This window comes from Coturnix japonica, chromosome 7 (genome assembly GCF_001577835.2).
Source record: "Coturnix japonica isolate 7356 chromosome 7, Coturnix japonica 2.1, whole genome shotgun sequence".
Taxonomy (NCBI): Eukaryota; Metazoa; Chordata; class Aves; order Galliformes; family Phasianidae; genus Coturnix; species Coturnix japonica.
Window position 1 is genome coordinate 14,413,011 of NC_029522.1, and position 22,743 is coordinate 14,435,753.

General features: G+C 43.4%; 1 protein-coding gene and 1 long non-coding RNA gene across 2 annotated transcripts in view; one reads left to right on the forward strand and one right to left on the reverse strand.

Annotated features, from left to right (window-relative positions):
- Positions 1 to 21,014, forward strand: part of LOC107316666 — a 60,789-nt gene extending 39,775 nt beyond the window's left edge. Inside the window, exons 2-3 of the long non-coding RNA XR_001556503.2 lie at positions 15,527 to 15,820; positions 20,960 to 21,014. This is a non-coding gene — a long non-coding RNA (uncharacterized LOC107316666). The remainder of the gene's footprint in view (positions 1 to 15,526; positions 15,821 to 20,959) is intronic.
- MTX2 (metaxin 2) overlaps positions 19,186 to 22,743 on the reverse strand; it is a 30,223-nt gene continuing 26,665 nt past the window's right edge. Inside the window, exons 6-10 of the mRNA XM_015868438.2 lie at positions 22,628 to 22,720; positions 21,854 to 21,892; positions 21,322 to 21,447; positions 20,584 to 20,660; positions 19,186 to 19,670 (exon numbers count right to left, since the gene is read on the reverse strand). Of these exons, the coding sequence (XP_015723924.1) occupies positions 19,460 to 19,670; positions 20,584 to 20,660; positions 21,322 to 21,447; positions 21,854 to 21,892; positions 22,628 to 22,720 (546 nt within the window). The 3' untranslated portion in view covers positions 19,186 to 19,459. The remainder of the gene's footprint in view (positions 19,671 to 20,583; positions 20,661 to 21,321; positions 21,448 to 21,853; positions 21,893 to 22,627; positions 22,721 to 22,743) is intronic.

Genomic DNA, 22,743 nt, shown 5'->3' on the forward strand with positions numbered 1-22,743 from the left:
GCCACAGCAGCAGCACAGGGTGCCACATCAGTGCTGCATTCCAGGCTGCTCTGGGAGGGATGGCACATCCCAGAGCTCTACTGCTGCCTTCCCAGTCCTAAGCCATCTGATCCCGAGATCACTGCAGTGCTGTAGGCCCCTCACCACACACTGGAGGCCTTCCCAGTCACAGCCCTGCCTGATTAAATTTCAATTCCCCAAAATGCCACATACAAAATGTATATATATATATATATATATATATATATATATATAATGCATATTCTCAAATGAAAGGTCGTAAAAAGGATAAAGATTAAATATAAAGGAAAAATACCACAAAAAGGGAGTTTGGGGATCCAAAACTCTTGCTGAAGTTCAGTAGGCTAGTGTGCTTAGTGCTTCATTTTTAGCTGCTTCCCATTTTTCCACGAGTTGTCACTTCAGGAATGTTAAAATCACTTTTTTATGAGTCTCATAAAATGAATCACTGTCAATATTTCACTGCTGGTTTATTTCCCTTTCTCCTATCGCCTCTGGTTTTTTTATACTTCTCTTGATTTTAGACTTAGTTTCTGGAAATTTATTTTGCTTTTCTATTTCCCCAAATTCCAAGATAATTTATACTTACCAGAAATCAGTTTCTGCCAAGATAAAAGGTGTTTATCTTGCCTCAGTTGTCTTATACCCAGACAAATAACAAGAGATAAAAATAAATCCATATGGAGGAAGATGATGCTAATGAAACTGTAGCCACAGTCAGTGGGCAAGCCTAAACCCCCATGCTGATGGTAGGTAGCACAGTTTAACATTTCTTTTACTATGAATTATTTGAGCTCTGTTAGCTGAGAGCCTTGGTTCACCTCAGTGACACACAGCAGTGGGCTCTGTTACTTTCCTTGGTTTCGGTCATGCTGCCCTCCTTCTCTTTCCCCATTCCCCTCACAAGTGCTCTGACAGCAGGACAAAATCCCCAAGCCTGCAGTGCTTTGCTAAGGAAAAAAATCCTTTCTCATGAGCCCCTGGATGAGATTTCCAGTCACATATCTCCCACGTCATTTTGTCTCCAGCTGCCAGAAGAAATTTGAAATGTATCATAGTCACTGCTCAAACTGATAACATGTGAGAGGGCCAGAAGAAATTGTTTGTAAAATTTCTGACACGGAATGTCTTGTAACGCTGCTCTGTGTCATGTTCCAGAGCTTTATGTCCTAATCTGACATTATGAGATTACATAATGCATTCGATCTTTAAACAAGAATTCCTTTGAAATGTTTGACAGAGTTATGGCACTTCAGGTATTATTTCTTACTATGGACAGATAGGTCAAATCTGCAAACAATTTAATGGCCATACATCGCTACCCTTGTCAAATCAATTCTCCTGGCAAACGTGCTATCGGCAGTAGGGACATTTAGAAGCCTAATCCTTCAAGGTGCTAAACCTACCCGTCCTCTGGGCCACAAGTGGAGGTGAAGGCTCTCAGCACCTCGCAGGAACGGGGCTCCCATTAGCCTGCTCTGTACTGATGTTGGAGGCATGCACTTCCTGCATGTGTATTGGCAGTCAGACCGCGCTTTAGATTTACTTCCTTGAAACCTGAGAAGATAGAACTGTTAAAATGGCTCCATATGCTTCTTGGCTCCAGTATGTGCTGAGGATTTCTTTTTTTTTTCTATCTCTCAGCTGAGAATTCTGCTTTCGGTTTTGCTGAGCTTATGAAAAATGTGGTGTTCTCATTAACACTTTAACCCTGCTCCCAAATAAATTACCTCACACCACCATTTAGCAGAACAGCAGCAGGCAAACTGAAAGGATCTGAGGTGTCAGAAGGGGACCAAGCCTGACCCCTGAATCCTAGGGAAGAAGTGTTTCCTTGTTTAAAGAGCTGGAGGAACAAACAGTGCCTGAAATGCGCAGCCTTGTGCAGCAAGCACTGATGTGATTAATTCCTCCAAGACATCCAAAAAGGGCCTGATAGAGCTCCCGACTTCTTTTGTCCTGCACATGTACATCAGGTGAAGTGCTGTCAGTAAGGGGAGACCATTAGTGTCTCATTTTATCTGCCTAGCTGTGCAGCTTTAGGGGATTTCCTTTCCAACTCATCCCAACAGGCAAAATCTTAATGAAGGAAAGAAAGACTGCGCACAGGGCCAGATGTGTTGAGATTTCCAGGGCTTTCCTTTTTCTGTTTTAAGGCATCAGGGCAAGTGCACCTCACCACAAGGCACTGTACTGATGCCCCATTCCTGCTTCCAACCAAAGCTACCACCTTCATACCTCCTCCCCAGAGACATATCACACAAGTTACTGATAGAAGAGTGGGCAACTCTGCTAAAGGGTCAGCCAGAGCCCAGTAGGACATGAGGCCCTTTCAGTGTCCAAGGGAGGGCTATAAGAAGCAAGGGAGCCGACTCTTTAGCAGCATCTGTTGTGACAGGACAAAGGGAAATGGTTTCAAACTAAAAGAGGGGAGATTTAGATTGGACATGAAGATGAAATGTTTTTACGGTAAAGGTGGTGAGGCACTGGAACAAGTTGCCTTAGGGAAGTGGTATGTGCCTTCTCCCTGGAGACAGGCAGTATGAGGATGGACAAGACTCTGAGCAGTGTGATGGAGCTTTAGGTGTCGCTGTTTATTGCAAGGGTTTGGATTGGATGGCCTCTAAGTATCCCTTTCAACACAAGCAATTCTGTGATAAGAAGTGCAGTAGCAGCCCCATATCCCACCAGTTCACCAACACTCTCGGACACGTCTTCCTGTGAAACATTTCAGCTATGCAACCCTGGGCTGAAGGAGAAGGAGACAGGGTCATGACCAAGGAGTCGGTGGGGAATGTGTGTGCCTGGGAGGCTGTGGGCGGTGCAGAATGTTCCCTCAAGCCCCGTGCAGGTGCACTGAATAAATCAGCCCCAGACTGCTTTAAAGTATGCATGGAAATGTTTGTAGCCACAGGAGTGTGTCGTGGGGGTGTTGGGGAATGAGGAGAGGGTCAGCACAGTCCTGTATCATTAGGAAAGCTAAACTAAATCGGGGAGCACAGGTGGCTGTTGAGGGGGCTCAGGTGCCTGGGAGTGCCAGGAGCAGGACCAGAATGCAGCTCTGGTGCTGGTTCCTAAGCCAGAGCTAATGGGAATAAGCCCTCTGAACACACTGCTGCAAACCGAGATTTGTTTCTGACTCTGCAGAATCCTGCTGTGAAGAGCCCTGGAGCCATGACACAGAAAAAAAAAAAAAAAAGACTTTAATTGGCAGAGAGAAAATAAATTCCATGTCCTAATGCTGACAGTTTAAGCACATGATATTTTTTTTTCAGAAGCCACTAAAATAATGTTGTAAATAGATTGCTTTGAATATTTCCTTTCCGTAACATGGTGTCCCTGCTTGCTGGAAAGCTGCTTGTGTTCACAGAAGAGTCAAACCAATATGTGTACCTATTTCAATATGAATACTCCAAAGTTCCAATATAGAAGTTCATTCTGTAATAACAGATTCCTATGAAGCAGCACTTAGCTGACATAGCAGTGATGGCAAAGCTGATTTTAACATAGAATGTGAGAATGAATCAGCTCTAAGTTGATAATGGAAAAAATACCTTTTATAGCACATTCATTAAATGACATTTATCCATAGTTCCTCCCTATTTACCTGTTTCTTTTGCAGCATAGTTCACTGTATTTTCTTCTTGCCATTCCAATTTATCCAAACAGTATGAATTCCTCATCTATTGGCTGTGTACAAATGTGCGTGCACACACTCAAACTGATTTGAATAGTGCTGGGTTTTGAATTGATGCCTTAGGAGTGCTCAGTAACTCTCAGTAACTCATACTAATGGTAGTAATGGTGAAAAAGTGTCTTGTTAAATGTTTCTTTCTTCATTAAATAATTCTGGTTTCTTGTAGAAAGTGCACAGGAAGGGACTTATTTCAACAATGAATATAGTGCAATTACAGCACTTCGACGCTATTTCTAATACAAAGGAAAATATGTCATCTGATCTCTGCTTTTCTCATATTGGTTTTGGCATGGTTAAAATCACCTCCCATTCACTATTAGAGACTGTTGCTCAAATTGCTTCTTATTCTCTGAATTTTTAATCAGAAGAGCTGAGATTTGCTTTCTAATAAAATACAAATATTGAACCATTTCTGATCATGAGTTGAAAGAACAGCAGGTTGGTTTGTTCCTTGTTAAAAACTTTTAAACAGTGGAGAAATTTTTCCACGTGCTGGTACTGGAGAGTTGTGAAGACACTCGTTCTGCTGCTCAGGTCCTGTCTGTGTGGGTGTAGGTTGAGATTCTCCATGCATAACACACAGATCAGATTATGTCACATTTTTGGCTGTAGAAATCACTGAGTCTTAAGCCTACACTAACTGTAAATGAGAAACATTTATACCCCAGTGGTGCTGGTGGTCAGTGCTGTGCACAGCAGGAGCCAAAACCCACACAGACAATGCCAGCTGGCACTGGGGTTGTATTTGAGCTATAGCAGAATTTTCTGCCAACTCCCAAAGAGAAGTAGCAAATAAGAAACCAGGAATCTGGCTGGCGTGTCATTTGTTGTTGATTTCATTTTGTCTGAGCTGAGACTTTCACTTGGTAGTGGAAGACTCCCAAAAGAGGTGAAGTTTGCCACAGGATGCTGCCCTTTGAGTGGGGTGGGACTGATGAGTTGTACTTATAATGAAGGATCACGCTGAAGTAGCTCCACAGCTTGATCCCACTGCTCTTGGCAAGATCATGTGAGCCATGTAATCCAGCTAGAAGTCTGTTGTGATCCTGAGGAGTTGGGAGATGTAAGCATTACATTCAAATGTAATGTTGGAAGCAGGTTGTTGCTTGCAAGCTCATTCCAGCCTGCAAGCTTGCTGTAGCTTGTGAACTTAATTTTAGCTCTGGAACTTGCTCTGGTTTTGAAAGTTTAATGTAATCCTGAGAGAAGCCAAACTTTTCTCATACGTGTTTTCCTAAGAATTAAGCCCTCCTCTCCCCTCCAAAAAAATAGAAGCACTCCCCCAACACCAAGAGTTTGAACCAGATATTCCCACCTGTCAGGCACATGCTGGGCCACCTGGCCTTTGTTGTTTGATAGCAGTTATTCCTCACTCCTCTGTTCCCAGCAGCTCCAGCTTGGCTACCAGGATTTAATTAGTGAGCTTTTCCCAGCCCCAGAAACAGGGAGATGCAAAGAAGGCCAGGAGCCAAAGCTGTTTGGTGCCATGTTTTGTGTCCTGCCATGCTTTGCTTTGTCTCTGCCACCCACAGTGTCAATAAAACAATACGGCTGTTTTAAAGTTAGAGCAGCATTTGTTTGACTAACAGCCTACTCCTTACAAGGTATTTGTATTTGAGCGTATTGAACGTTCATTATGCATTAGGCACTCAACCTTGTAACATTGATCCAGGAGAGGGATACCATATCCAGCTTCACTGCAATGGCAGACAGCAGCGTGGGCTGTTCCCAAAGCAGAGACTGCAGCCCAAATCCCCACTGCCTGCAGCAGGACAGAGCAGCTGGGCTGGGCTGAGAGGGAAGAGCAGCCCTGAGCCTGCCCCACAGGCAGCTGGGCTTTGGGTTGGAAATGACCCCCCAGCTCTGGGCCAGGCGTTGGCAGAGGCAAAAGTGTTGCACACACAACAATGTTTTGTGGTTGTGCTTTGCTTTCTGTCTGAGCAATTCAGGCTGTTGATACAAACACAGAACATATATATTCGGAGATATAAAAAAACAGGCTGTGGTACAGCTGTATCTCAAGTGCATTGCTTTGCTTTCATGTTCAAGCAGATAGCACAGCAAAAGCTCCCAGCAGCAGACTATCAGTAAGAGCACAATAATGGCTCTTTTCCTGACCATTAATTCAGACATCATGCAATCAGTCAAATGAATCTGTCCTCCTTTGCAGCTCTCCTGGAGATTGCTGTCCTCTCAGCTTCGATGGAAGGGACCCCAACTCAGTAGCCTGTGTCTTCCTTTAATTAGAGCCAGCAATAGCCCACGGACAGGATCATTTTGCCAGCAGCCATATATCATGCAGATGTCGCTCCCCAGCACCTAGATTGCTGCCTGTAAGCACAGTGTCGCTGACATGGAGGTAGCAGGCAGGGAGCACCCTCTGAGGCCATCCCACAGTCTGGGTGGGTTTCCACGTGATCCCAAGCCATAGAGTGATCCCATGTCGGGGCCAGATGAAGCCCTCTGGGAGCTCTGTGCAGGCGGCTGCCTCAGCACGAGTGACTGCTCAGGAGCCATCTGCATGTTAAGGAGAAGCAGCCTTGGCAGACCATCAGCTTTCCTCTATTTTGCCACTGCTGCATATTTTATGTCACCACCATATTACAACATGAGTATTCCATATTACGAAATTAAGGCTGGAAATACTTCCTGTGCATTTTGTGGAATTATGTGTGTTTAGTTTGCTCATTATTGTCTTACTTTCCTCTCTGGAGAATTAATAGTATTATTATCCAGGGCAAGCAAGCCTGGGATTAATCTGACTCAATGTTTAATTATTAGTTATTATGATTTCCGGACTACGTACCAGCACTGTAGATGCCCTGTACAAGCCTGAGCAGAGAGAGGTGCACTGGGGTTACCCTAAGACTCCATCAGTGAGGCTTTCAGCAGTGGCATCAGATACTGCATGGGGTGCAGTGTCTAACCAAAGGAGCAGCACAGTGCCTGGGCCAGAAGCTGAGAGCCAGCCCTGGATGGTTTAGAATGGAGTACAGCTAAGGTCAGCCAGGCACCAGGCAGGGTGAGTGCTTCAGCAGGAGGACTGCCATCTGCTTTGGGTGCTGAGGGTGACCTGGAGGTCCTTGGAGCTCCTGGGAGTGTGCTTCACTCTAAAAAGAGAGGGATTGTGCATAAGCAAATAGGTCTTACTTTATGGTTTAGGGCTCTGCAGTAGGGAATGGATGCATAATAGTCTCTTGAAGTCATTTTTAGTCTCCCCAGTTCGCGTAAGCCCATCAGTGCGTAGGATCAGAGGCCATAGCAAGGCAGCACACCCCTGCAGGAACAGCTGTGCAGGTGCCAGGCAGTGCTGTGGGATCATTGCAGGGCAGGAGCAGGAGTTGTGCCCTCAGCCCTATGAGGGCTGGAAGAGATCCTTTTCTGCTCCCTTCCCTCAGAAGAAAGAATCACTCCTGTATTTCTCTTTTCGGCTTTTTCTTTTTTCTTTAGCTCAAAGAATGATGGTACGAGTAGAGCTAAAGGATGACTAAACGGCAAATGCAAATTTTTTAATTTAAAATCGGTTTTATGACCTCCCAGCAAGTTCCAGACAAATTATACCTAAGAACCCGCTATTAAATGCTGCTTGGTGTTGTCCACCTTTGAAATTCGGTTTACGTAAAGATATAGGGGTAGGGCCAAATAATTACACGACAGGGTGATCTGTTCTTTCTGTCTATGGTTAGAATCATTTAACAGATCCAACCATGGAGTGGCACAGGAGCAAATACTCAGCAGCAGCTATTTTGGGTCAGCTCAATGCATAGTCTATTAGAGGTATTACTTCTACTTCAGAGTAATGAATCATATTTGCAGCCAGGAAGTCGCTGGTGTAATTGTCCCTAAATATAACGAATACGGAGCTATTTAAAGGTTCGGGGCTGTCTGGTGTGGTGGAAGGTGCTGCTTCTCTGGAGGAAGCTCAGCATTCTTCAGCTGGCAGACAGGAGGTAAGGGTGCTGTCATGGTTTGTGCAGTGGCCTTTTGCCACATCTGTAGGTAAATCCATACAGTTTGTAGGTAAATAGGGGCTTTGTGCTTTGAAAAATTTCAGTATAAGAGGCACATACATGTAGAACAGATTCCCTCTGCATAATAAATACCAGCTCGTAAGTACTAAAGCTATTCCTTTTGATTATTTATTTCTTATTTATTCTGAGGTCTAAATGCGCTTAAACCCGCACTGCAAATCAAAGCAAAGATTCTGAAAATACTCCGATTGTTGCAGACAAATTCCCCGGTGCTTCATTTGACAAAAAGATGGATTAGAACAAACTCGGGGGTGTTATTATTACCAGCATCATGAAGGATTGTTTCTTTTATTTGTATTAATTACCGATTAGTGCTTTGTGTAGCGGCGGCTCTCTCAGATGTTCTGAATGAGATGTATTGCTTCCCATAATCCTCTCTTAAAGGGAACCCTATCCCAGCAGCAGGTCTCAGCCCAAGTGCGCAAGTGGTTCCTTGGTCACGGCATAGTTCAGCCAAGGCCCTGAGGGAGCAGCACACAGGACAGCACCCACCAGCCCCCTGCCACCATCTTGGCCACATGAACAGCGTGTGGGAGGTGTTGTGGCTGAAGGCTTCCTGCTGTGCCTGCATTACGGGACAGGCTGCGACCCTTGGGCCCGAGCTGTTAGATTGGCTGCAGGGTGCTGCACCTGCACTGTGCCCCTCCAGGCTGCACCTTCCCCAGTCAATGTGAGCAAAGGCCTTGCTTCTGCCTGGGGAAAGGCACATGGAGAAGGAGCCTTGCACCTCCTTGCACAGGCAGATGGAGGAGGCTGTGTGTAAGAGCTTCAAGATGTCCCCGAGCCCACAGGTAGCTTCTGGAAATCTCCAGTCCCAGCAGGCTGCTTGAGCTAGAGCTTCAGCACCCTACCTGATAAGACAGAGAGGCAGCCTGAGGCTCAGGGCTCCAGCTTTCATACTTTCTGTGCTTGACAATGATCATACAAGGCTGGATGTGAAGGAGACAGGCCATTGCTTAAAGTGTCATGTAAAACAGGACTAATATTTTGTCAGATGGCTGTATGAAATTCAGTGACGAGCTTTTTGTAGCCTAGGTTGTGTTAAAAGGGTGGTTCTAAAATAGCCCACCATATGCCATCAGCTGATCTGTCATTTTCCATAATTCATGAGCGCCGGGGCAAGATTAGACAATAGAGTCTTGGGCGAGTATTCATTAATTTCCGCCGTGTTTTTAGAAATGTCAGAGGTGTAAAGCTGAGAATAATAAAAGTCAAACTCCCTAGATATATCTACTGTGTTCAGAAGAATATTACTCTGAGCATCCCTGATAGTATACGTCTCGGTGTGCGTGTCTTTAATTGGTATGCAAGGAGTTTATCTACTTTACTGCCTGCACTTATCAGAAAAGATATAAAATGGGGTGGTGATAATGGCTGCCTTCAAAGAAAAAGATATGTTCTTTCAAGGGTGTAAGTGCAATAAATCTTTCTAGTTTAAGGGCTCACTGGAAGCAGAAAGATTCTGTTCTGCTGACAACTGAATGTGGGGAACTTTCCCAGGGGAAAACAAATCATGTTTCTCTATTCAAAATAGAGTAAAAAGTCACTGAAATGCGGACTCTGGAATGTATGTTCCGGTATTTCCTACTGATTCCTCCCCTGATTAAGACACACTTCCATGCTAAAATGTTTCTCAAATGGTTAAAATGAGGTAGCTGGCACTGAATGCACTTAGAATGCACTTGTGAATGGTTCCCACAGTAATGAGCAGTTCAGATTTTTAAAGAAGGCTAAAAACAAGCCATTGACTTTAGGTCTTTGTGTTTGTTTGTTGGTTGTTTGTTTGTTTGTTTAACTGTACCATAGGAATTAATTTGCCTAGAATAAAAGAGACAAAGCTGAGTTAATTGCTATTCCAGAGACATTCTGTGCCTCTATGGAAAGCAGGGTTAAAACTACAGGCACCTACGGGGTCTTTTGTGAGCTGAAATCCGCATATTTACTTTAGAAAAACCCACATTATTCATAAGAATCAAACCTAGTGTCTGACTGCTGTGGTGAAACAAAAAAGACAAGGTGGTTTTAAATTGATCTGTCAGTACGATACTTTCCAGTGCTCACTTTGCTCATGCAGCCAGCAACTGATGTTAGCATGAATTTAAATAATTCCTCTTGCCTTGAATAATGACCACGAAAGTTGAGTAATGGTACCTAACAAATTCCCTAACTTTGGAAGAGCTGGTTCTTATCTGCCACTGTTTGTTTGCTCGTCTCCCGTATCCCTAATTGCCGCAAGGTGCTCCACGCGGCATATGACTAAACATAATACAATCTGATTTGTGTTGCAGTGTTCTGCAAAGAACAAATCTGTAAAATTACAACATGTGAAAGCTTAACACAATGATATAAAATGGCAGTGGCACGGTTCATATCTTAAACTGACAGACTGATGGTGATTATTGCAAGGACAATGCCCTGCATATGTCAAACGATTTGCAAATAATTTATGTCACCTTATCCTCCATTATTGTTTTTGCAGAGGACATAAACTGTGTCACTAATATTAAACTGTCGGCAAAAAAGAGCCTACCTCAGCTTTTTCCTAGCTGAGAACGCAAAGACATCTGCACAGAGACAAACATGCATATGGCCATCATTTGTCCAACATCTTACACATTGTGAAGGTTTTTTACTTGAAATGCCAACCTATGTGGCAGATGATGTATGTGTTTCTTCAGTCCTGTGATTACCAGCACAGAGCTGCTCCGCGGTGCTCTTCACCTCATCAGTTCCACAAGCTGCACTCCAAGGTGTGTGACACATTTGCAGGAAGATGGCATCTGACATGCAGCAAGGCAGAAGCATTCTGGTGTGAATATTTGACTCCAGATTTTGTTCAAATCAGGGTCAGATTCTGACCTGGAGAAATTAGTGTGGGTAGAGATTTAGCACTACAAAATAGCAATTTGAAAACTGGAATGAATATATTTTAAAGATTGGAAAGCAAAGGAAAGTGGTGCTGTCTCCTGGGGACTCCTAAGCAGCTGCAAAGGAGAGGAGAAAGAGGAAGTCTGTACAAATGGCCTGGGTTTTATTTGTTTGGAAATAAGCAGAGGACAAAGCAGGCCTAGTTATTTCTGTTTGTTAACTCTCATCTCTCCGCTGCCAGGTTCTTTGTTTAGGTTTTGATGGTTCATTTGTTACTACCAAGAAATGCCTTTGAAGGGTTATTTTCAGAGGCCTTTCTGGTTAAGAGAGAAGCGAAGAATGCAGTGTGGTGGTTGGAGCGTGCAGCTGGGAAGGCAGCCTCCAGCCTCCTGGTCCAGATTTTGCCTTGCTAGCATTTGGGACAAATTACTTGCAACTGCTGTGCCTTGACTTAGCTCTTCTGTCAAACAGGTTTTGCTATCTGACTCATCCACTTGGTTCAGTTTGCCAAGTATTTTGTAATCTTTGGCTAGAAATCACTCATTTGATTGCAGACCAGTGACGTTTCAAACATGTGCCTTAGTGATGCGTCAAACAGCTTCTGCTGGCTGCAGTGCAAGACATGGCTCCAATTCATTGCGGAGAGAGCACAGGGCACTAACAAACCCACTGATCTGAGCTAAGGGCTGAAATGGAACTCCATCCTGCTATTGCTACCAGTTTTTTTTCCTCTTTTAAAAGCTTCATTTAAGCATTTCATGCTCTTAACCCCTCAGCAGTGAGGAGGTGCTCCTGTGGAAGCAGCATGAGGACTCACTGTTGCAGAAAGTGGTAGGGTTAGAGTAGGGTTGAAGGGCACTTCTCTCCATCTAAACAAGCCTAGAAAGCTGGTTTCTCTGTTTGCTTTAAGGTGATTTTAGTGGCATGAGGAATCTCTTCCAATGCAGAGCAGGCAGGGGGATCCATAGGCGTAAAAACCTTCTCTAAGTTCTTTTTCCCAGTACAGTAAGACCATGAAGTAGCAGCTAAGGCAGGAAGGACCCCAGGACAGTGCTGAACCAGATAAAAGCTCCTCCTTTGAAACAGGTACTCAGGAGCTGTCCTGTGTGTCAGAAACATTTCCATCAGCTGACGGGCAGCATTCTCCGCAGCACTGTTCTTATGCTTTGCTACAAGCATGTTTTGACATAATAGAAAGCCCTGTGTGCTCATGCTCGCTTGTCATACAGAAGTTAACAGGCAGGTCTGGCCTAATGCCTGTGATCATCACACACATGCATAAACCTACCTGCCTTTTGCAAAACATTATAACCCATGACAAAATATGCTGGAGATGAATTTATTCAAGTAGATAGAAAAGTACCCTTCCCATCATGCCCCCAAACTACTGATCTCCATCAACTGGTTCTTTAAGCATGCTTCAACACAGACTTAAGCTGCAAATGAAAGAGATCTTAGAGATAGTCAGTAATTTGGCTGTATACTTCTTGGCTAGGAGGCACTGTAGATCAAAATACTCTCACTTCTGAGGGAAGGAGCCAACAGAAACTGCATAGGAATTTTAGAGAGGAATTTACAAGAATAGAGGTAGAAGCAGAAAGTGGACTTGAATGGGAGATTTTATTGTCTTGGGAAGAGAAAAAAGGGGCAGTTCTTAGCCTAACAGCTTCCTAACATCTGAAAGATGAGAGGCAGTCATCACAAGATAATCTCAGTTGATTATCCCGGGCATCAGTGACAGAACTGCTGATCACAAGAGTGAGAGAATCATGTGACCAGCAAAAGATAGCTTCAAAGTCAAGAGAAGCTGGCCAAAATTCTGCTTGGTAGATAAAAGCAGAGAGAGATGCTACCGTCCCTGAGGGGATGACACAGACACCCTGAGGTCTACAAGGAGAGAGGCTGATCCACAGCTGGAAAGTCTTTGGCAAAAACTGGTAAAAAATGTGAATCCATTATGAGAGAAAACAAACAGAAAAAGGGAGCACACTCTGGCAGCAGGATCATGCTATAGTTTAAGCACCACGAGTGATGGCTGCTCCTCATTCCAGCAACACAATATTCATCGAGGCTGAGCAGCACTAATTCCTCCCCACAGTGCCTGCAACAAGGCACTGATACCCCCTGATGGCTGCCTGCTCAGCCTGGGAGGATGGCCTTCCACTTGCCAGGCCCTAAACTGCTCTTATGTCTGGGCATCCTTTTCATTCTCATTTCAAATCCTTGTCACTGAACGGAAGGCACAAACCATAGAAGTGAGGTGATTCGAGCAACTCTTGTCGTGAAGGTGACCATCACACCCCACATCCTTGGGGTCTCTAAATTTCTTTTTAAATGTAGAATAAACTTTAAGGTAAAAAAAAATCTACATTATAAAGCATCTGCCTGAGGTAAAGCTTGCTTAAGGAAAGGGAAAGAAAAAGGGAAAAGGGAAAAGGAAAAAGGAATGGAGTTTTTATTGACAAGCTGGAATACTGTCAACATTAAGCCAGATAGGAAAGGCATGAGTTCACATCAGCCTGCAATGTCAGCTCATGGTTTCAAGTCAGCCTCTGTGTATGCTGGTTTGGTAGACTGCAGTGGTTTCGGCTATGTCTTCTTTCCAGAGAATATATTAGCTGGAGCAAAAAAGGGCCTCTAATATAAGTTGTGTTTGCTTTTTTGGTTTTTTGTTTGTTTGTTTTTTCTTTAAGCCACAACAAAAAAACCTGAGCCTGAAGTTCATTTGTTTTTAGTGGTGGCCCTTCTCTACAGGGCTGAGTTCTTCGACCATATTCAAAGCTGAGAGCAAGTTTTTACACCTCATTTATGAACCCAGAAAATGGAGTTTCCGTGGGCATTCCTACCTGGTCAGCTCCTCAGCTCCTCACCACAGTCTTTCAGGGAGAGGATGGGGCACATCATGGTGACACAGTGGTTTGCAATTACAAAAGCACACACACACCTCATTTCAATGGAACCACATCAGCGTAGGCCCTTTTTGCATTTACATGTGAAATACCTTTGGTCAGGCAGCAAGTATCTGTGGGATTTTTAATCCAGTAGATGACTGATGGCCCCTGTGTATGGATACAGTTACCTGGGTATAAACTCACTTCTGTTGATGTTGCTTATTCTACTTCCTGTGCCCCCATTACCGCCTTCACACAAGGGTGTTTTGCCAGTCTGGTGACTGTTGTATGGCAGGACCTTCCAGCCCAGACAAGTCCTAGAAGGTTGAAGTAGTTTCAGCATTTCTTTCCAGCAGTTACACAATGGGCCTCGAGCTCTTTGCCAAACGCTACTTTCTGCAAAGTTGGCAATGGGGGTGTGAGCCAAGAACTGCAACTTTGCCTCAGCTGAGTGCGTGTTCACAGCCAGTGAATGACAGCAGAGATCCGCCAGGAAAGTTTCAAACTACATCACAGCGCAGCCGGACTTTGCTAATGGGTTTTACTTCCAAGTCCCGCTTTTATCCTAAGATCAGATAACAAACAGCACTTTTTCTTTGTAACAATTCATTAATCAGAGAAATGATCCTTGCTAGTGTTTAGATGTTTTACTTAATTTGGTACTTCTGGTCTGCTGCCCCAGTAGTGCCAAAATTATTATTTCTCACCCAGCAGGTGATAAATAACAACTTCAGTCATGATTAATACCATGAATTTCTCAACCTGACTAATGCAAAAAACTTCAAACCTGCAGAACAAGTGGGTGATAATTGTTGTGAGAGCCATTGGAGCTGCGCTCTGCTTGTAAAGAAGGAAAGCCACAGGAAATGAAGTGTTTTTGAGCAGCGTGGCTGATCCTAAGAGGCACGGTTAAGTGCAGCTCAGCAGCATTCTCCATGTGCCGGGCTGTGCTAAGCTCTTTTTTTCCACCAGCCCAAGTTTTAAGTACATTTGAGAAGCAGGAGATTGCCAGGTTTTGTTTTTCTCCTTGGAGAGGTGGAAGAGAAATAAAAGGCTGAGAGCACAGCAGATGTGTATCTCATTAACACCACTCAATACTACAGGTTTTACTATCTGATGTATGGAGTGATAAATCCTAGAGAAAGCTGCTAAATCCAAAGATCCTTTACCTAATGTTTCTTTGGTAACCTCATCACAGCAGTATAAAACGCAGCAGTAGTCACTCCCCAGTGGAGAAGAACTGCCTTCAGAGAGGGGCAGGAGAAGCAGAAGAGCTATCAGCTGGAAACCAGAATCAGCACTGTGAGGCCTGTGGCTGAAATCCCAGCTGCTTTTACATCACAGGCTGTTTTCAAGTCACTGTCTACAGTGGAGAAGGGTGGATGCTCCATTTCCCAATGCTGTGCATTCAGATACAGGACCCCGCACTTCTACCCACTGAGCTAAAATGTGCTGGCCTTTGGGATGCTCACCTCTGTGGAAGGGCAGCCCTTGCTTGTTAAAAGCCATTAGGAAAACATGGGGTCATGCAATAGTTCCGTTGTAATTAAAAAGCAAGAGAGAGAGAGAGAGAGGGAGGAAGGGAGAGAAAAGAGATACCCTCAAACATTTGCAGCATAAGTGTTAATGCATTTGGACAAGATCAGGACACACAAGGTTCCAGGTTGGGTTTTTAGTTTTTGCTTGGCTTTTGTTTGCCTCACACAAACCACTCCCAGTCCACACTATTTAATGTTCAAATTCATGACGATGGTTTCTGTCCTCCCAGGGCAGCAGGCCTTGCTGCACTGATTCAAGGCAGAGACACTGCCACCAACCTTCTGCCTATGGGGCACAACTCTGAACATCCAAAAAGGACGCACAGTAACATTGCCACTTTTCTTGTGCAATAAAGATATATAATTATAAAACATTTCTAAAACTGGGCTTTGTTTCAGTCTGCAGCAATCAAATCTGTTATACACAGTAAAAGCAACTCTAAACAACAAAATCCCTTTTCTGTTTGTTGTCTTCCTCAGCCTACAAGCACCTGCAATACGACAAGTGCCTGCTGTACCACCACTCTCATCTCTGAAACCACTTTCTCCATCACCCCACAGTCAACGCAGATGTTGCCGTAGTCGAGCAGCACAGTGCCACAGCAGCACCCTGGAACAGAGGAGCGGTTATTTCCACCACAGCTTTCCCATTTGGTTTCGCTCTGTCAGGAAGGAAAGAAGCTGCCACTTTCCAACAAGAACTTATTCAGCTTGAGCATCTCTGTAGTAAACAATCAATGGAACAGAAAGGCAATGAGAAGAAATCCACCAAGGGTAAGTGATGTACACGTTCAAACTCCACAGTGTCCATTCTCTTGTAGATAAGTGCTTTTACAACCATGTGTACCGCTCTGGCCGAGTGATCCTTGCAGTTCTTGTGGTGGAGCATATTCAAAGTATGTACATTAAGCCACAGCACAGCTGCTCCTGACATGCCTTGTGCTAGAAATCTTATTTTTGTCCTAATTTTGGGAAATAAGAAGTTCCTACCTGGCTTTATTGCTGGTCATGTTTCAGCTTTTCATTCTTTTTCTTAAGCTGTGCACAGCAGCTCAGCAGCAGTCACTGTCCTTTACAGGACAGAGCGTGGTCTGCAAGCCATGGTCCTCAGTGCTGAGCTCAGCTGCTCTGCAGCAAAACTCATGCTAGCAGTGTTATCTATGAAAGCTTCACAGCTTCTTGTATTGGTGGAGCTCAGTGTCCTCCACCTATGAGTTTAATAGCTATCTTCAACATCGGTAGCAAAGACTTTTCTTGTAGCCTTCAGTTTAGAGATTGCATAGAAGGACGTGCAGTTGTGAACATCCCAGGTCTGCTCTTAAGGAAATCAAACATCCTTTTTAAATTTTATTTTACTAATGAAGGTATCAAAGTCACACTCAAGAAGCAAGAGGGGGAGGGGTTAAGCTTTCAGAAACTATTCAGGTTAGCCTGCAGATCCCTGCATGTCCTCTCACTTCAGAACTGAAAGCTCCGTGTAATTTGCCTGTCTCCATATCCTTAAGTGCAGTCTGGGTAGCTCGGATTTACACAAACTTTGCTTGGAACAGATCGCTATCTTTCACTGAACCACTTCCACAGCATTCGGGCATGTTTTCTAGATGACACATTCAAAGTGGGTGAATACATATGGTACCTCAGCAGGTTTTTTTCCTGTGAAGTTAAAATCTTGCTAGGCGTTACCACACAACATTTGCAATGACTATCAGCTCAGCATTCCAAGTGCTGTCTTACCAGTGCTCGCTCATCCTCAGAGAAACCTGTTCTTGCCAAAATACAGCAATGGGGTTTAAACCAACGCTGTCATTTCAAAGCAGTCTCTCAAATTCAGTAAGAAATAGGCCAACGGCCACTGCATTCCTTAACAGAGGAGGAATACATGACCATTGGTGCTTCTCAGGCTGTGTGTAAGTTAATGCTCATGCAAAGGTGGCTTTGAAAATCCACCAAGTAAATTACTCCTGCAGTTTAATTTACTGGTAGCAGACCAGCCAAAACCACTGAAGCCAAGTTAAATCCTGCGTTTGTGAATGGTGCTCTGAAGTCCATAGGAAGTAAATCCAAGTTTAATCCTCCTGGATTAAGATACTTCTGTTTTTATCCAGGATTCCCCACCTTTGCAGCACTGCTAGCTTTCAGACCTATCGGAGAGGATTTCTCTCAAAGCAGTGCTTATCACAGTATGCCATTCTCCCCAGTCCGATAAAACCTCCACAACAAATTCACTTCCTAATTTTTACAGAAGTGACATTAATACAGGAAAGTATTAATATAAAAAATAATGAAACTTCTGGGTTCTCAGCTACCAACACTCAGATAGCAGAAACTGTCACTAAGCAATCAAGAGATGATTGTTTTGTCCGAACTCCTTTTTAAACTAAAGCCCAACTTGTGAAGCTGAGAAACTGAAACACAGAACAAGGGCAGCGTTCCTCTCCTAGCAGAAGTGATCTGACAGATAGCCAAGCCCCGCTTACGCACAGATACTTACCTTAGTTCAACTCCAATGTGAGTCCCAGATCAGAAAGGAGGCAGCAGGAATTCAGCTCCATTTTCCAGTTAAGCTGGCAATGCTGGTCCCTCGCAGTATGAATAAGTAGCAGTGGTTCATGAGCCACAGAGCCAAGAGAGACCCAGCCAATGCAAGGCATGTTGCTGCTTTCTGCTCAGGTTTTGAGGAGGAAACAGCAGCCAAAAATCTCAATCGCTGCATAACAGTTCAAGCCATGCAGTAATTCTGACACTGGAAGGTACAGCCAAATAAATATATTTCATGGTACCAAAACACAATGGTTCCAACAAGTCAGACTGCTCAGGCAGGTTCCCAGTTTGTGTTGAGCACGTGAGGACTGGTTTTGCCACCAGCATTTTCCCTGGGTCGTTAGCACTTCTGGAAGAGCATCAAGCACAACTGACACAGCAAAGCAAAGTGATGCTATTTAACATGCTCAAAGAAATACCAGAAAGACAGAGGCCTACGCACAATCTCTCTTTCCTTGAAAAGGTCCAGATTACCTGGGTTTTTGGAGCACCAGAGGATATAGTTTTGCTTACTGCTGTATTACTGTGCTGATGTGCATCACAGGCTGTGGAGGCAGGAGGACTGAGGCATGCCAGCCGCAGGCTCACACCACCTCATTTTGGGAAGCAAACCACCCCAGCAACTATTTCAAAGTTTAATAGCAGTGTTAACATACTGAAGGTAGAAACAGGCAGATGCCTCGTAAGCAAATTTCATTTCAAACAAAGAGCAAAACTAACTGAGGAGAAAAAAATGTGGAATCACAGGAAGGAAGAAAAAAAGAACTCTAATCTGAAAACCAATGGTGAACGAGAAGTAAAAGCAGAAATAAGGCAAACAGAGTAAGATGTAATGCCAGCCAGTAGCTGTTCTAACACGCTGACACAAAATAAGGACTGATTAGAATCTCATCAGTTGTAATGTTGCAAAGCTACAAGACATTCTTGTCACTCAGTTCCTGAAGGCATTTTCACTGAGGCAGGAGAACTTCAGTTCTCCAACGCTGTCCAAAACAGCAGTGTGGACTCTGTTTACCATACAGCATCCTCCACATTTTCTGCCAACAGGATCCTACATATCTAACTGACTCCCATAACTTGATCACCAGGCGGCACCTCTGATGCTCCTACCAGCTGTCCAGGCAGATGAGGATGAACATCCTTTTTTCTGCCTTATAGTACCTGTTAGAGACAGCACAGGGAAGCTTGCACTTCTGTTGCTCAAAGCGGCCTTGCCCTTCATGGTGAGGGCTTCAACTTTTCTTACTGTACTGCAAGGGCATAAAGAAAGGTGGAAGTGTTATTCTAACAGGAATAGTATGAGGGGAAGGAAAAAAAAAAAGCCCGAGAGCCCTATTTTTAACCACTAGTTTACAAATGCTGGCACCTTTGTTGACATTAATTTTTGAAGTGCAAGCACATGAAAGGCTACGGGTACTGGCACAAGGAGGAAGCATTTTCCTATAATGAGTTTTATTACAAAGTCAAATGATTTGTTTGCTATTTTATGCAAGCTGTGTTCCTTTTGCCTTTTTACTGTAGGGATGCACAGAAACTATTACACTGCTGTGAAGCTTAGCAAAAACCATTTAGAAAGATCAGAGAAACTTTTAAAAATCTTTTATTCTTTTTAGTACAGATACAGTATTCTCCCAAGGTCACTTCAGTGTAAGTGGCATGCAGCCTATTGAAATCCAGGTGCCCACGCAGTCATTTCAAGTTAAATGTGCACGGTGTATTCTACAATGCTAAAACTACATTTAGAGAGGAGTTCTTGCTTCAGAGGGATTTGGCAGCTTCAGAACCAATTGAATAAACATTTTCAAAAGCAACTCGATAAACAACAAAAACCAAAACTGAAATGCAGCACACCCTGACCATCAAACAACATGCTTATCTCAGTGAGGACCTTTTAGCAGATCTGGCTGGAGCAGTTGCAGAGTTGTCTTTATCATGACCTTCAAAGTACTGCTGCTCTATTCGCCTACAAAAGGCTGTGAGGTTACCATAGTTCTTCACTTTTTCAGAGAGTTCATCAGTGATTAGTTGAGTAGTAAGGATTGTGAACAGGTGTCCAAATACCAGAGCATCTAATTCAGTTGGCCTGTAAAAACAGAAGAACAGAACAGACGTTTTGAGAGGCAAGTCAACCTACTCAAACCCATCTCTGGTTTGAGTAACTTGCAGGTAACCACGCAATCTAAGAACTGAGAATTAAACAAGCAACGCTGAATTTAGCAAGCACCAAAGCAGGTGTCACAGGAGACTTTGCAGAAATTTCAGCATGCTCTTGGTTAACTGTCACACAAACATGGGGTCATTTTGCTGTTTTTCAGTGTTACTCCCCTAGTAGTGTTTCATCCACAGAACCCCCAGCTCTGGCTGCAGAGGATACCTACAAACAAGAGCCTGGCAGACCTGGAGGTTTTCAGCACAGTTCATTACACTATTGTTATCAGCCCTGAAAGCAACCCAGGAAGTACCCCATGGATTGTATTTAGCATTCAATTTAAATATGTAAAAAACCCACTGAATTACAGAGAGAAAAAAGATAGCATTTTGCAATTGGCATCAACAAATGGAAGCAAAAGACATCTGACAAAGGCCAGGTTATTCTTTTATCTCCTGTCCTTTGCTTAGTAAAGAACACCTCCTAAGAAATGCAAGCTATAAATGTATCTTTGTTAGTTTCTTTTTAAGAAATTAACTGTATGCAGGTGCAGGCTTGTGGCCTACGTGAGCTGCGGTGCTCTCTTGATAAACACAAGTAGGAATAAAAATGAATTCTCAATTAAAAAAGGCCTTACATAAACTTTCCTTTAAAAAAACTATAGCAGCTTGTTTCTAAAATTGTATTGCAGCCACACGTTCAAATTTCCTCAACTGCTAATGTAACACTAAACAGGTTTCCATATATATAAGTGTATAGTTGTATGCATGTTTGTTATATACAAATACATATAGATAGACAGGTGGTGCTTTTTGTGTATGTACCACTTCTGTAGAGAGTAACTTACTGCTTATTGAAGAAATATGGCTGTGTTCCTAATCTCTGGGAGAGAGCCTGACAACACTGGTCTACATCTTCAAGCACCTATCAAAACACACAAGAGATAAGATAATCGTCTTGTCAGGGAAGAGCAACAGTAAATACAGATATATATATATATATATATATATACACAGCTCCTTACTGTATTTGTGCTGACAGGGAACAAGGAATATACAATGTTGAAGCATCAAAAGCTGTTAAAGGTAGCAGCTAAGTGTTATTTAATCACACATTTAACATAGAGCCAACTCTAATTAAGCACTTTCCAAGGAATTTTTAACTTAGCTTAATGAAAGGTACTAACTCACACATCAGACTGCTTTCTTTTTTCTTTTTTTTAGACTTCTGAGAAGTGAAGCTACAGTCCTGCAAAGCATGGCCTATTAATGCCACAGGTGAGGGGCAGTAATTCAAAAGCTGTTTTTCAGGACCACCAGGTAAACTAACATGAACAGAGATGCACACGTGGCACAGTATCCTTCTTCCCACTCTATCAGACTGCACATCATTTAAGATCATAATCATAAGATCACATCATAAGATTTATCACAGCTGATGACAGATACCTGACCTCACATAACTCTTTAAGCACAGAATTTTGTTGAAATAGTTGCAGCTAAATGAAGTGTTATTTCTCTTAAGTCTTAAATAAAAGAAAAATGGAAAATGCTGGGAAGAAATAAGCTTCACCCCTCGTACTGACCTGTTCAAGCGATTTGCCAGCCCACCCAATGGCCTTCATCTTTCTCCTTATCTCCCATTGCTTCTGATAGGACAAAATGCGGTTGAGAGGCCAGGGGTAAGGGGAGCCGTACCTTGGGTGAGTAATCTTTGTTAAGAAACAGAAAGTTACTGTGTTATAATATCAAACATGCAGACAGCTCTATTTACAAAACAGCTAATAGTCTCATCTTTCTACCAGTAGGAGAGCAATAGAGAAAGAACGTTGCGTGATATGTTGCAATTATTTGAGCAGAATTTATTGTTTTCAGCATAACCATTTAAAATTATTACCTCAGAAAAATATGCAGAACTCCTATTTGTTCTGCAGTCACATACCTCCAGTAAAGTTACAACTTCCCTAAATTGTGTATGCAAGCAGAATTCAAGTGAAAAGACTGTATCATTAATGGTACGGAGCTCAATGTTTCATTTATGAGTAGGGACTTCCATTTGTGAGCAAAAGTGTTTTCTCATTAAATTTTAATTAAGATAAATGTTGCAGAACCACTCACCTCCTCTACTGTAACATCATCACACCACTGCAGATAGAGCTAGGAACAGAAAGAACACTTACTACAACTTCCTAATAAATGAGAATACAGATACAATCATTTCTCACTAGTAGAATTTTCCTTTCTATATTAGATTATATTTCCATTTAGTGCCTTCTATTAGACTTCTGCACATAGTAAAGAAATTAAAACTAGAGTCACAAGCCCAGCTCCAAGTTGCTGTCTCGCAAGCAGCAGAACCAAGCTGGAGCCAAAGGCCCACTCTAGTTGTCTGTGCCACACACAGCTCAACACGCAGGTTCCCAGCCCACAGCCATGTGCCTGGGGGTGCTCCTGCCTGCAGACATTTCCAGCACCACATCACATTAATGGGCCATGGGCATGACCCACGGGGCAGGCCAGCCTCCAGTAAGGCACAAGAGCATGTGTGGATGGTGACAGTGGGGCTGTACAGACAACTATGGGTTGGGGCAGGACCGCAAGGACTGCTGGCATTTTCCATCAGCGCACATCGGGCACTTGTACAGCTACAGGGCACAACTTCAGACAGGTCAGGGGAGCTGTACACATGGCTCTTGTCTGCAGGAATATTTCGTCAAGTAGTCCACAGGATCCAAAGAATTTATTCCTGTCTCAGTTCACCTTAAAAACTGATGACCTGATCTAAGATTTACTCTAAGAACAAACGTTATTTCCAGAACAAGAAAATATCACAAAGCATTCTTGGCTATAATCACTTATGGAAGTATGTGCAGTTACTATGGTTTGCTGTACCTCCGCTGTCAGGAGCATATTATTGACTAATTCCATGTAGGCTTTCATCTCAGCTTTTTGGACTTCATCCAACCCATCGCTGAGAGAATGGCCCTAATGGGGAAAGAAAGAGACAC